Raw genomic sequence first — 13372 nt, 5'->3', positions numbered from 1 at the left:
TGCAGGTTAGGGCGACGGTAGTTGTATTGTTGTTCACAGACAGCAAACAGCTAGGAAAATCTGAAACAATAATGACAGACGTTAATAACGTGCACAACTTATCCTATGGTCTAAATGAAAATGAAAAAAAAATGGGAGGTAAATTCTGTTATATTTATATACATGTTATTATTTACAAAACTATATGAAACACTTCTGTGTTATAAATTATGATCTGTTTCAACATACGTTAGCCAGTGGCCAAGTGCAGGTTAGGGCGAAGCTAGGTGTACTGTTGTTCACAGACAGCAATCAGCTAGGAAAATCCTGAAACAATATTGACAGATGTTATAAACGTTCAGAAATGTCGCAACTACTCTAAATGTTAAAAATACTTTCATTTATGGAGTTAAATAATTTTTTAGGAATATATGTATTTTGAATAATATTTTAAATATTTCTTTGAAATAAATTACAGCACGTATCAATGTACGTTTGCCTTTGGCAAATGCAGTTTCCGAAGTAGACGTTAAGAGTTGTAGGTGGTCAATACACACTGGAAACGCCTGAATAATATGGGGAATTTTTTATTGTGTGTCTCGATTTGTATACATGTAGGATTGTGTTGTAGCAATTAGGAATAATTAAATTTTCGTTGTGTTCATGGAAATTCCTGCATTCTGATTTGCTGAATTGGTCACGTGTTATTGCATTCATTTCCCAATGAATGTAAAAAATTAAGCCACGCCCACCGCGGCGCACTACTTTTATTACTGCGGAATGTCGGGGAATCCCAATATTACAGTCGAGGGAATTCCCTTTCTGCTCACGTGTATCGTCATGCACAGGACATTTCGCGACTTTCATCCATATTCATTGTCCAAACTACGCTTTGAAACCACAGGCCGAGAATGAATGAAACAGCAAACGTGCAGGCTCGCTCGCCTGTTTTTTTCCCGCTCGCCTCGGTTCAACTTTCATGTCTTCGGGTTTCATTTATAACTAGCATTTCTCCAACTGTGTTTTACCGTAATCAGGGAAGTAATGTTTGAATCACGCAGTAAATGACCATGTTATTTGAAACAGCCACCTTCTCTCGGACATATTTCTTCCGGTTCGTTACAGTCTGACTGTTGCAGTTCTTTTCGCCTCTTGCTCAATTGACAGGTCCAATGAACATTGTTTTAATCCCACTCTCCGTTGATTGGCTAGTGACTGTATAGGCGTGTCAAGTTATGTGCATAAATTAAACGATCACCTGATTCATGTCACGCCACTGTATGTATTCCTACACCTGGAATGTTTATCAATGTCGTAATTTTTGTCTGTTTTGATATATGCAACTATTTTGGGTTAAACTATTGTAGATAAAACATGTTTTACGTTGTCGAATTAATTATAAGCATTGACTGTATCCTTTTTTGGTTCATTGACGTATGAATCGAAAAACCGATGTGCAAACTTTTGTAAGAATCCGCTACAGTTTGCCCATCGGTTTTTCGATTCCTACCTCAATGAACCGAAAAAAATACACAGTCAATCCTTAAATAATTACTACAATTTTTATTTTGCAGTTTGTTGTATTGTTACCACTGTTATGAATTAACCTCCTTGTAAATGAAATATATTATATATAAACATGTGTTAGCGTTTGGACACCGCACTCAACCACAGGTTGGTCTCATCACAATGACAGCTATTTTGGTGGTTGTGTTAATTCAGTTTGACGTTTTTGTTGTCAACTACAGGGCACAGATAGCACATATAGTGCCACGGTGATAATGCATTTAAAGAATATTCCTTTCATTTTCTATTGCTTTTATGTTCCCTATGCGCTATAATATTAATATAAGTGTTTTCAATGAACGTGTTGATTTTGCATCCTTTAGTACATGGGATTTTTAGGGACATTTTATGTCACTTTAAAAAAGCATGATACATTGCAGTGCGTTTATCCTCATACACATATGATGATGCACCTTTGACATATTGTCTTGCCCTACATATTATCTTCATTGCTTAACCACGTCTCCTTGAACCCACAATCGCCTTAAAAAATGTCATATTTCATAGGTTGTCTAATTATCTGTGATATTTTACGTGCGATTCAAACAATTAACAAATAATGACTGCTCCCCATGGCTGCGCATGCGTAAAACGGCGCTGGAACAGCTATGACACAACATGAAATTCGCGGATATTACGAAGGCTTAGTTAGTAAGTAATTAATTAAGTTGGGTGTTTTTATAGGGATAGGGATGTAGGGGATGGGGAGTTTTCATATTATAATCCAGCCCCTATATTACTGAAAATGTATAAGGTGTCCTTTTGTTTATTGACGTATCAAGATGTCTGTGTTTTGGAAAAAAGCATTTAGACTTCTAAACATTAAATAATATGATGGTCTCAAAGATCAAAATCCAACCCCACGCCCCTTTGAAAATCAAATGGCTGCTCCCTAATGGCTCACTTTCAAACACAGATACTTCCACAGAACTGTCACGATTGTCGTTTGTCGCTTCTACGCTTTTCACAAATTAGTATCATTGTAATTCTTCACTACCAGCTATGTCGTCTTTCTTCAGATCACTAGGGTTGATGCAGCAGCCAGCCCAGGGACCCCCGGCTATGCAGCCAGCCCAGGGACCCCAGCTTGTGCAGCCGACGCAGGCACCACAGCCGACAACTGTTGCTAACCAGACGCCCTCGTCGTCGATGATATCGACTTTGTCCACCCCTTTTGCCACCCCTATGTCAACAACGCCTGCAGCCACAGTGGCAACACGTCAACGAAGGCCGGCGCCGCCCCCAATAAATGTGATCAAACAATTGTTTTTGTGTATATTTTCTGATTCAACCCATTCAACCCGTTCTACTAATTCTACACATACTGGTTTTGTCTACGCTGTCTTACTCGTGTGTGTAATGTGTATATAATGCTTGTGTTTCGTTCAAAATTGAGTCGTCAAGAAGTGTAAGATGTAATATTTCCCAAAATATATCAACCTGTGGAATCAAACATCGATCAGCGTATTATGCGTACACTTTAACAACCAGGCTACCCTGCCGCCTGTAAGATGTTGTGATTCAGTAATATTGACATGTACTTACACTTTGAATATATAAGTAAAATATTTATATTTACAATTGGCTGACATCTTAATTTATTGTGGCAGCTTGTCAAGGCCGAGCTGCTCCGGTTGAGGGAGGAGAACCGGCGACTCCGGGAAGAGAACCGGGAGATTAAGGAGGAGAACCGCAAGATTAAGGAGGAAAACAGGAGACTGAAGGTAAATCAAGTCAGAAACAAGAATGAATTCAGGTCTAACACCAATGTGAACAGCATAATAGTCTTGTGGTGGCGTGACACCTTGATGTTGACACAGGCCGTAAATACAGGGTTGATCATACGTCTTTTGTCAGCACAATGACGTAATCGAGTCTATGAACCGCGAGATATTCTCTTCGAATATTGATATTAACTACTAGATGTATTGTAATCAGTTTTCGGAACTTCATATTTATGAAAACGAGAGATTGGCACATGAATTCATATTCCAGTGTACAGGTACTTAGGAAATAAGCCTAGGCCAAATGAACGGTTTGACATTCAGTTCATAACTCACATTGATTACTAAGCGTTGTTTTATTGTCAGGGTTATACTTTGTTTAGGCGACTAAAGGAATCGGGTGGTCAAGCTCGCTGACTTGGTTGATACATGTCATTGTATCCCAATTGCTTTAGATCGATGATCATGATGTCAATCACTGAATTGTCTGGCCCAGACTCGATTATTTACAGACCACCTTCATATAGCTGGAATTTTGCTGAGTGCGGCGTTTAACAACAAAACAACAAATATAGCTAGTTATTGTAGTTATATATTGTTGAATAAAAATCTCCCTGAACAAACAAGGTATGTTTTAGGGTTGGTAACAGGCATGCTTATTGGGAAACATTTGTTTGGGCCACCTGTAGTTTCCACGCACGCTATACAATATGCATAACGAACATGTAAACTGTCTGTGTGTTCACATGAAGATAATATCAACTCTTACATTCCTCCTTAGGGTGTCCCGTTGACTTTGGCGGCACCATCCACTTCGGCAGCACCCTCTACTTCGGGGGCACCCTCCACGTCGGCGACGGTGACTTCAGGCACTTTGGCGACACAGAGGGGTCCAAATGTGAGTATACTATGAAGATAATTCTCATTGACAGTGTAAGACTCATCTATTTTAAATAACTCTCTTGCCATGTAGCCTCAGATGCCTGAATTAATCGTCCTTGATATTTTAGGGTTCAGCCTCACCATCACTTTTTCTTCCTTCCCTTAGCATTTCAGTTATACCTCGTATTCAACATTCCTGTGCACAAATACATATCTTTGGGATTCCGGGATAGAATATCCTCATGTTGGTTGTGAGAGGTGACTTTGTGGATCGGGTGTTCAGGTTACGTGACTAATTATACCCCGTTCACATGCACAACATTTACAAACGTAAATAATTTTGCACATGTGTAACTATACATTCGTGTGTATATGTAAATTAACTAAGCGTTCACATGAAAATCAACTTAGGTGTTTAAACAAAGTACCGTATTTTCTTGAGTATAGTGCGCACCCATGTATAATGTGCACCCCCCTCTAACGGGTTCAATATTTTGGAAAAAACGAAATTTGAATATTATGCGCAGAAAAAAATTACACCGTACCCCTTCAGCGAAGTCCGGCAACGGAACGGGTGATGAGAAACTTCGTCAGTACAAATTCAAAATTTGAGATACAAAATCACCAGACGTGTTGATTTACCGTTTATATTGTATTTTTTGTTCAGCTAGGCATTGTTTTATATCCAGGGATTAAGATTACCTTGTGTATTTTCTCGTAAACTAAGCCGGAATTAGCAATCAGCTGTACAATGGTTTTCTTGGAATCTACCGGTGATTCAGTCAAGATACACCCAATGATGTAACTTTACAGTATTTTAATGCAAGGATCGGCAAAAGTTGTATCTGAAACTATTTTTTTATCAGGAATAATATATTCCAATATCTTGTTAATTTAGATGCAGCTTTTACTAAACACACTATAATAATAATAACCCTAAGCGAAGCAGCTGATCGCTATTGCCGTTTATTATATTTTACATGGAACCAGTCTGACCAGTCACCGTCAAGGCTCCCGTGCACGTGATTGGAGAATTACGTGTTGACATAGAATCGTCCAACAAAAACAAATATGACTTTAACAAATCAAAGTATGGCATTTATGATATATGTATCCATTCTCTGTCAACTTAAGTTTGTTTCAAGGCACCAATAGTGGTAATCTGACTGTGGTTGCTGTTAATAACGGTGAGTTGTGCGATCTTCCGATCGCTTCACACATGATTTCGCCGAAATTAATTAAAACAATATTAAAATATTTTGAATAAAATCAATGAAATAAGTTACAAACATAAGTCCAGATATACAAAGAACACTTTTTATAGCCAGACAGTGTAATTACATGAATAAATTGCGAACTTCAGTATGGATTTGTTGACATGGTATTTCCGGTGTTACGTGCTCACGGTAATGTCTTTCCATGGGGGAAAAAGCATCAAAACTCATTAATTCGTGTATAATGCGCACCCCCTTCTACACAGCTGTGTTTTTTGGAAAAAAGTGCGCACTATGCTCAAGAAAATATTGTATGTAAGTTGTGTAAGGCACACATATTCGTCAGTCTGTATACGACTTTCAACACGAAACAGGTTGTTTTCCAGTCAAAGTTGAATGAGAAGAGTAACTTCACCGAAAATCTTCGCATGAAGCAACATGTGTTTGATTTAATTTGTACACAAAGTTTTGACTCCTTGAAACCAAAAGATAACACTGTCCGCTCAACTCTGTATATACGATATAAAAGTTGGCAACTGTTGACAATTCGTTTGCTGCTGCCAAAAGAACAGATATTAATTAGATCATCCTCTTACGTGAACATAAACGTTCACATTGCAACATGCACACACCGTGCAAATTTACATTTGCACCTGCTCCAGACATTCAAATTTGCTCCTGGTGTAAATATGCACACATGAGTAAACGCGTTCACATGACAAGTATACAGTTTTGAAACTAACTGTTTTTGTCCACTAGTCCTTATAATGATAACATATAGCAAAACCCTTAAAATGGGCCAATTTCTACTAGTCCTTAGGATACCTTCACTATTGGGCAGTTTGGTAAGGACTCCAGGACTAGTGCCGATTTCTAACGCTGATACTCATGTAGGTATTTCTACACACACATGCACATGTACACACATATGTATAGAGGTGCATGTGAACAGGTATTTATTGATTTCCTGCATCGTATCTCAACGCTGTGGACCGTTGCTCACAATATCATCACATGGTGATGATTTTCTATATTTATCTTTTTGTTGTTTAACGCCTCACTCAGCAATATTGCAGCCACACGAGATCCAAGCATGGTGATCTTCCTTCAGTTGTTGGCGATGTATGGCCTTTTTTAATATTGTACTGTAAAATATACTCTTCAAAAAATGAAACGCAAAGTCAGATTTCATAGAACCTTCATCAACAACCAGATTTATCGCGGAATAAAATAGTTCCACAAAACGAGAGGTGATATGAGCTTATGTATACTTAACAGGAACAACTTTTGTAGTTTCTGTATACAAATGTACTCAAATAATATCCTCATTAGGCGAGAAAGGTCTGTTAAGAACTACCTAGGTCACAATGACAGCACGTCGTAATACACTTACATCAAGTATGAGGCGTTAAAATGTCCGACACGATAAACGTGACTGCAGAGATATCCAAAGTTTTTAATGAACTGGTGACTATTACAAGTGTTCGTCATTACTGATCAATTGGCCGATGACTGAAAGGTGATTGTAAAGATGTGTGGAATAGATACTGAGGTACATTCATATATTGCTGTAGACTGTCACTGTAGTCTTTACACGGATCATGTTGATACTACTGTAGTTTGGGTGTGCTTTTCTTCGTTTTGTTCTCTAAAATGGGTTGTGGCGAGGATATCTTTGAACGGACATGCCATTAAACTCTCTGACCTATCCCAATGTATGCTAAAACGCTAACTTCAAGATTAAATGGTCTAAATGATAAGAAACAACGCTTCTGTATTTATTCGCAGGGGTTCCCCAAGGAATGTGGAAGTAGTCTGTCAGTTTTTTCGTTATTTCAATCAAGAACATGGTCTCATTACAAAATAGATGAACGTCTAATTGTGTAGTTCATACACTTATGAATGTCAATTTAGCGGTCATGTGACCGACCTCTTGTCTTTAAATTAAAAAAATTATAGGTGGTTAGAATGCATGATTAATATAATAAAGTGCTGTGGTTTACTTAACGTGATTGATAATCCTTATTCAGTTACGACTAAGTGGCTCACCAACCGTGTCTAAGATTCTTTAAAGGACAAGTTCCTTCAAGAATAGTGATGCAATATCATATCTGGTTCAAAAGATAGTCTATATGAGTTATCAAACCTGAGCTCTCCTTTGAGAAATACCTCTTACTAAACCCAAACTCATCTTTCCCGCTATCAAAATTTAGAAGTTGTAATCACATAATCCCAGTAGGAATATTGTTGGATGCAGCGTTACATAACATTCAAAGTATGTATACAATTTCATAAATTGTTCTATGAATATTTATCTAGTGTTAATTTTATCTCTAATCTTTGGTTTTGAGTAAATAAATGAATTTGAATCTGAAGATGTTTTCCTTGAAATTGCGGTTTGCCTTAATCAAGTAAACTAATTCTTTTTGAAATGTCAGGATTATCACTACACCAGAAAGTGTAACTCAGACTCCAATATTCCTCACAAAAGCCAACCCACTCACTCAAAGTATCAAAAAGTTTAAAGGTATCTTATAATGATGATATACGTGTTTCTCAATGGGTGTTTTTTCTCCCAGACGCAGACACAAAATAATATCCAAGACCAACTGCGCAGACAGAGAACACTCAACCAGCAGCGGCAAAGACTGCAGCAACAGCACCAACAGAGACAACAGGAACAAAGAGAGAGACTGCAGCGACTTGCGAGGGAAAGACAACAGCAGCCCTACCAGGAGCCGTTGCGCGTTTTGGACGAGGCACAGGGGACTTCGGTAAGATTTTATTTCATCTATTATAAATTGGGACCGACTTGCAATATTCCTTAGACATTCCAGAAACTAGGTTTGTCAGCACCATATCATGTGCTCGAGGGTTTCATCAAAGTGGTAAGCGAGAATCGTCCATCACTGAGCTTTCCTCACCGTATTATTCCTGGTAAGAGGGACTGTTGAACCCTTGGCTATAGTAAGGTGTATTGTTTTCTTTCATTGCAGAGAAGAGGCCGTGTGCGCAAGCCGGCAGGAATGGTGCAAATGACGCTAGGAGGAGGAATGACGAGTAAGTTCTTTTTGTTTGTTTTATTTTATTTCAATTCAGTATATGATATTACAGAGTAGTACATTAAGTAGCACGTCATGTGGTATATTTATTAGATGGAAGTTACATACCTATACAGCAGACAGCAAGTTGGCTACAGATGGGTTGTCACACAGAACTTATGTTATTCCATGTGTTAAGCCCATTCTAATCCTCAGCCCTGATATCAGCCGAATAATGCTATACAGGCACAATGCCCCACTCACTCGCCCACACTTCCCCCAGTGAAGAGGCGACTAACATGATCAGTGGTGAGGATCGTTAACTTGGTTCATGAATGTCATCGTATTCCAGTTGTAGAGATCGATGCACATGATGAGTCACTGGATTATCTGGTCCAGATGCAATTATTTACAGACCGCCGCCATAGCTGGAGCATTGCTGAGTGTGGCGTTAAACAGACAAACATACTTTTCACGGACATTTCACCCTATATTACTAATGCTGCTACAACTACTGCTTCTTCTACACACTCTCGGGGTGACTGACCCAGGGCAGACGAGGTAACCCAGTACCTAAATTATGCTTGCTGTCGAATACATTCAGGGCCAGTCACAAAGTGTGGGGGCGGACGGGTAGCCTAGTGGTTAAAGGGTTCGCTCGTCACGCCGAAGACAATGAGTGAAGCCCATTTCTGGTGTCCCCCGATGTGATATTGCTGGAATATTGCTAAAAGCAGCGTAAAACCATACTCACTCACTCACTCACAAAGTGTGATTGTGCCCGCGTTGATCCTTCTAGCATGCCACCGATCACTGTTTCAATGGCAGTCAACTATTTGCTGATATTGCTGGAATATTGCTAAAAGCCGCATAAAACCAAACTCACTCACTCACTCACATCTCAGATGCCCCTATAATCGTGTGTTAGATTCCTGATACGCCCCGATAATCTTTCTAGGTTTATCAGCATCACACCAAAGTAGTAAAGTTTGAAACCTGCATTACTGCTGGCGTTCCTCCAACAACAAACTGGTCTGTCCACTGAGAAAATACGTGTTAAAATGTGTTAACATGAATTTGATTTTATATGAAATTGGTGTGTGAAGAGGATCTATTTCAATTGACATACTTTCAAACAATACACTGGCATCACGCTGGTGCTTTAATTGGTTGTTTCTACACGTCACTGAACTTTCTCCTTCCGCTTCAGGCGAGGTTACAAGGGAACAGCAAATGTTAATACGAAAAAGGCGACGGTAGACGCTGACAATAGATGCCATCCATGCGCAGTTGCACAAGCCTCAGTATCACCATCCAGCAACCAATGGTCTCTCCATCAACCATACAGCAATCTATTCCTCCTTCAAAGACAGCGACCACGTCAACCTGGTGTCACCTCTCCAGATGCAGTAAGTAAACTGAAGTCATAAACCAATTATTTATGTCATAGAAATTAATTCTTTACGGCAAACATTGTTACCATCATATGGAATCAAGATTTAACTTCTACGTCATATCTCACTGTAACAGCTTTGTCAGTATATGCATTCCCCATACTCGTCCTTCCACTATCAACAACTTCGATAAGGACCATGCACACGCAAATAGATCGTCATGTATGTTTATAAACGTTACTAAATAAATTCTGAAATTAATAAAAACACTGTTTCTTCTTCAGGTGGTGGCCACGGCTAGCTTCAACACCTCTGCTAATAACAGAGGAATTGACACCCTCTCATATACTCTGTATACTTGAGAGATAAGATACATGGATATAAAGTATTTCAGAAACCTAGACGTATTAAGCATATTCCAAAGATGACAACTGAGCATCTTGGAGTTATTCTGAACTGTATTTGTCTGTGGACCTTGGTACAGCGTCCTGCTTTTGTCCCGATCGTCCACTTACAACTCCTTGATGATGTCCATGTGTACCTCCCAGATGACTCGGCAGCTGTTGAGGGTTGTTTCATGTTTCATGGCTCATATTCCTACCTGAAACACCCGCTAACACCTTCCAGTTAAACGATGACATTTCATTTCTATATTATTGTTCCTCTGTATGAAGGGACATCTGATCACAATCTGTACATACACAGCTACCGCTGCCACAGCCGTGTACCACATCCGTTTTCTACATCTGTTTCCGCTCTTGTATTTGGTGAGTATATGAACGCTATGACTGGATACTTTATACACTTAAGACTGGAAACATGTAGCGCCGCCGCTATATTGCACAAACAGCCTTAGATATCAGTAGACAAATCAACATAGTAATATATATATATATATATATATATATATATATATATATATATATATATATATATATATTACTATCACACGTCTGTGTTTTGGGATCACATAATCTCGTATTGGAACAGACATTGTGTTTCGTGAGCCTTAGTATCACCAGGTGTCATTACCAAGTACCAGGACAAATTTATTCGAAACAAGCAGCGAGGAAAGATCACCAAGCAAGAAACAATAACTAAACAAGCGTACAGTCAACGACGTCATCTATATCCCCCACCCATTTTAACACGTTATGGTCCCAAACCAGGTAACTGACCCCACGTTTCTCTTAGCACATGTCAAAATAGCTGCAATGGAAATTCTAAAATAAACATTTCTAAAACGCTTTTATATCAAATGGCACCAGTTCAGTATGTGTTTTATATGTAGACATGCAATGTTAAGCAAGGAAATATTTAACAGTTTATTACTCCGTGAGTGAACCCACCCTATATCAAAACTTAAATCCAATTGTTGCCATGGAAACATAAAAAATATAAATTTCTAAAATTCCTAAATAGCAAAAGGCACAACTTCACTGTCTCACTGACAGATTTTCCAAGTTTCGATCAATTACACTGAATTGTTTTCGAGTTCTGCCCTGGAAAAGGAAATGGTTACGGACGGACGGACTGGCTGATCGCTGTATCCCCCCGCATTATATGCCGGGGGGGATAATAAGGGCCACACTCGTGTAAATTGATTGTGATGTTTATTTTTAAAGGTCACTGAATAATTCTGAAATAAACTAAATTCTGTTTCCTCTTCAGGTTTGATGACAAGCTACCTTCTCCAAAACCTCTGCCAATCACACCCCTTAATGTGCAGGAATTGATACCCTCTGATATACTCGACATGTCCGTGGTAAATTGATCCGTATAATTATAGATATCAACACTTTTATGTTGTCTTGACTTGCACCAGATAATGTATCGTGAAAGTAGACAAAGTATTTCGGAAATCTGAATCTGAAATCTACATGAAGGTTACAAGTGAACATGTTAGTCTTATCAGTATCTGTTGTTGGTGGATGATCATTCCAGAATTACACACAATGCAAGTCCGTGATGATGTACATGTGTACCTCCATATGACTCGGCAGCTTTGAGGTGTTGAGGGTTGTTCTAGTTGAACTATGACTCGGTTGTATTCACAAGCATTTCTCTAGTACCTGTATTCAGTGAACGTCTTTAGTCAGGAAATTGTTTGAATGATTTTGAAACAGGAAGTTCTTACTCATTGAAATGAGCGTGTCAGATACCACTGCTATGTCAGTAGAAGTATCAAATTGATTTGGTTGAAGACTCAACTCAACAAAGTATTTCAGTTACAATTCTTCATACTACGAGTTAAAGACGGATATTCCTAATCATGTGCGGTGCTATATGATAATGGCATTGAGGGCTACCATTTTTCTCAACTGTGAGGTTGGCCTGGGGAGCTGTCTGTCCATGGGATGTAGACACAACTGTCTACCAGAAAGATTGATGTCTGCTGGACAGAAAACAATGCCAAGGTGAGTTTCAAACTGTTACCCGTCTTTTCCTTTACAGAACACTCCTCAATTCTAAATAATTATTCCTTTGTGAATGACATGACATCGGATCAGTCTGTAGATATTCAGGTACCCCTGGCCCATCTGCCCACTACACCCGTCTATCTGCCTCGGCTCTTGTCTGGGTGAGTATCTGGTCGCTGGGTTTAACTGAATACACAATGAAGACAATAGACATCTAGACATGTCTCTATAGTACGCTACTACCCTGTCATATATCAGTAGACGAATAATATCAAGAAAGATATATAGAATATCATCCATAAGGGCAAGGACATTTTTTGCAAATATCTTCATTCATTTTCCCTGAGCATGACATTTCTTATTCCCTACGTCATCCCATTATTCCATTGTTTTCAAAGGGTACAACAGCAACGTCACGCCATATCAACACATTGTGTGTATATACTTACTGATGACTGTCTGTTTTATGTGATGTTGTTTCAAAAATGGATCAACTGAGTTGATGTCTAGTGATGAAGAAACATTTTTTTCAGTAATGACTATCGTAATAAATAGAATAGCCTACTCGCTACACGGAGGGCCAGATTATATGTCCCTTGTCAAATGCTGAACTCCTATGTCAAGTATCGGGACAAATTAATTCACTCAGGACACGTCATCCATCAGTCTTGCTGCAATTATCTGTTAAATGTTTCGATGAGGATAATAAAGATATAAATATATACATGAATATATATTCTACTCAAAAGAAGTTAAGGATCACCCAATTCTTTCATATTACTCTAGTTAATCTCTCATGCCATGGCAGATTAACTTTACCAATATGAAAGAATCGGGTGATCCTTAACTTCTTTTGAGTAGTATACATGCATGATAACCCGTCCACCATCTTGTTTTGTATAAAACAAATGCATCTTTCTCCAACAGGCATTTCGTCCGAATATCGATGGACTAGTTTGGACTCTCCCAGCTGTATGAACTCCAAGGACTGGAGTGGCCCAATAGCCATGCTGCTCCCACCTGTGATTGTCACACAAAAGACTACAACATGACAATCAGTACGATCATGTTCACCACACTGTAGTTGTAAGTGTATCATATTGCCAGAACCCTTGGTAACAAAGTCTTTCATTAATTCAATGTCTTTCTCCT

The 13372-nt window shown here is 38.8% G+C and overlaps 1 protein-coding gene across 1 annotated transcript; it reads left to right on the top strand.

The window, feature by feature from the left end:
* The first annotated feature begins 2547 nt into the window (after positions 1 to 2547).
* On the top strand, positions 2548 to 11574 carry LOC125372784 (ras-interacting protein RIP3-like). The gene is made up of 8 exons (XM_048383421.1): positions 2548 to 2796; positions 3156 to 3269; positions 3541 to 3547; positions 4051 to 4202; positions 7945 to 8139; positions 8362 to 8425; positions 9725 to 9815; positions 11472 to 11574. The coding sequence occupies exons 1-8, from the start codon at positions 2548 to 2550 to the stop codon at positions 11572 to 11574; spliced, it is 975 nt and encodes a 324-aa protein (XP_048239378.1).
* Positions 11575 to 13372: the final 1798 nt, after the last annotated feature.

The sequence above is a fragment of the Haliotis rufescens genome, unplaced genomic scaffold, assembly GCF_023055435.1.
Source record: "Haliotis rufescens isolate VD_foot unplaced genomic scaffold, xgHalRufe1.0.p SCAF_48, whole genome shotgun sequence".
Taxonomy (NCBI): domain Eukaryota; kingdom Metazoa; phylum Mollusca; class Gastropoda; order Lepetellida; family Haliotidae; genus Haliotis; species Haliotis rufescens.
The sequence above is the reverse complement of the archived record's forward strand: the minus strand, read 5'-3'. Positions and strand labels throughout refer to the sequence as shown.

Coding starts and splice junctions, on each gene's coding strand:
- LOC125372784 (XM_048383421.1), top strand. CDS start 2,548: ATGTCGTCTTTCTTCAGATCACTAGGGTTGATGCAGCAGCCAGCCCAG. Junction 8,140..8,361: donor ACGAGGCACAGGGGACTTCG/GTAAGATTTTAT, acceptor CTTTCATTGCAG/AGAAGAGGCCGTGTGCGCAA. Junction 9,816..11,471: donor GTGTCACCTCTCCAGATGCA/GTAAGTAAACTG, acceptor TTTCCTCTTCAG/GTTTGATGACAAGCTACCTT.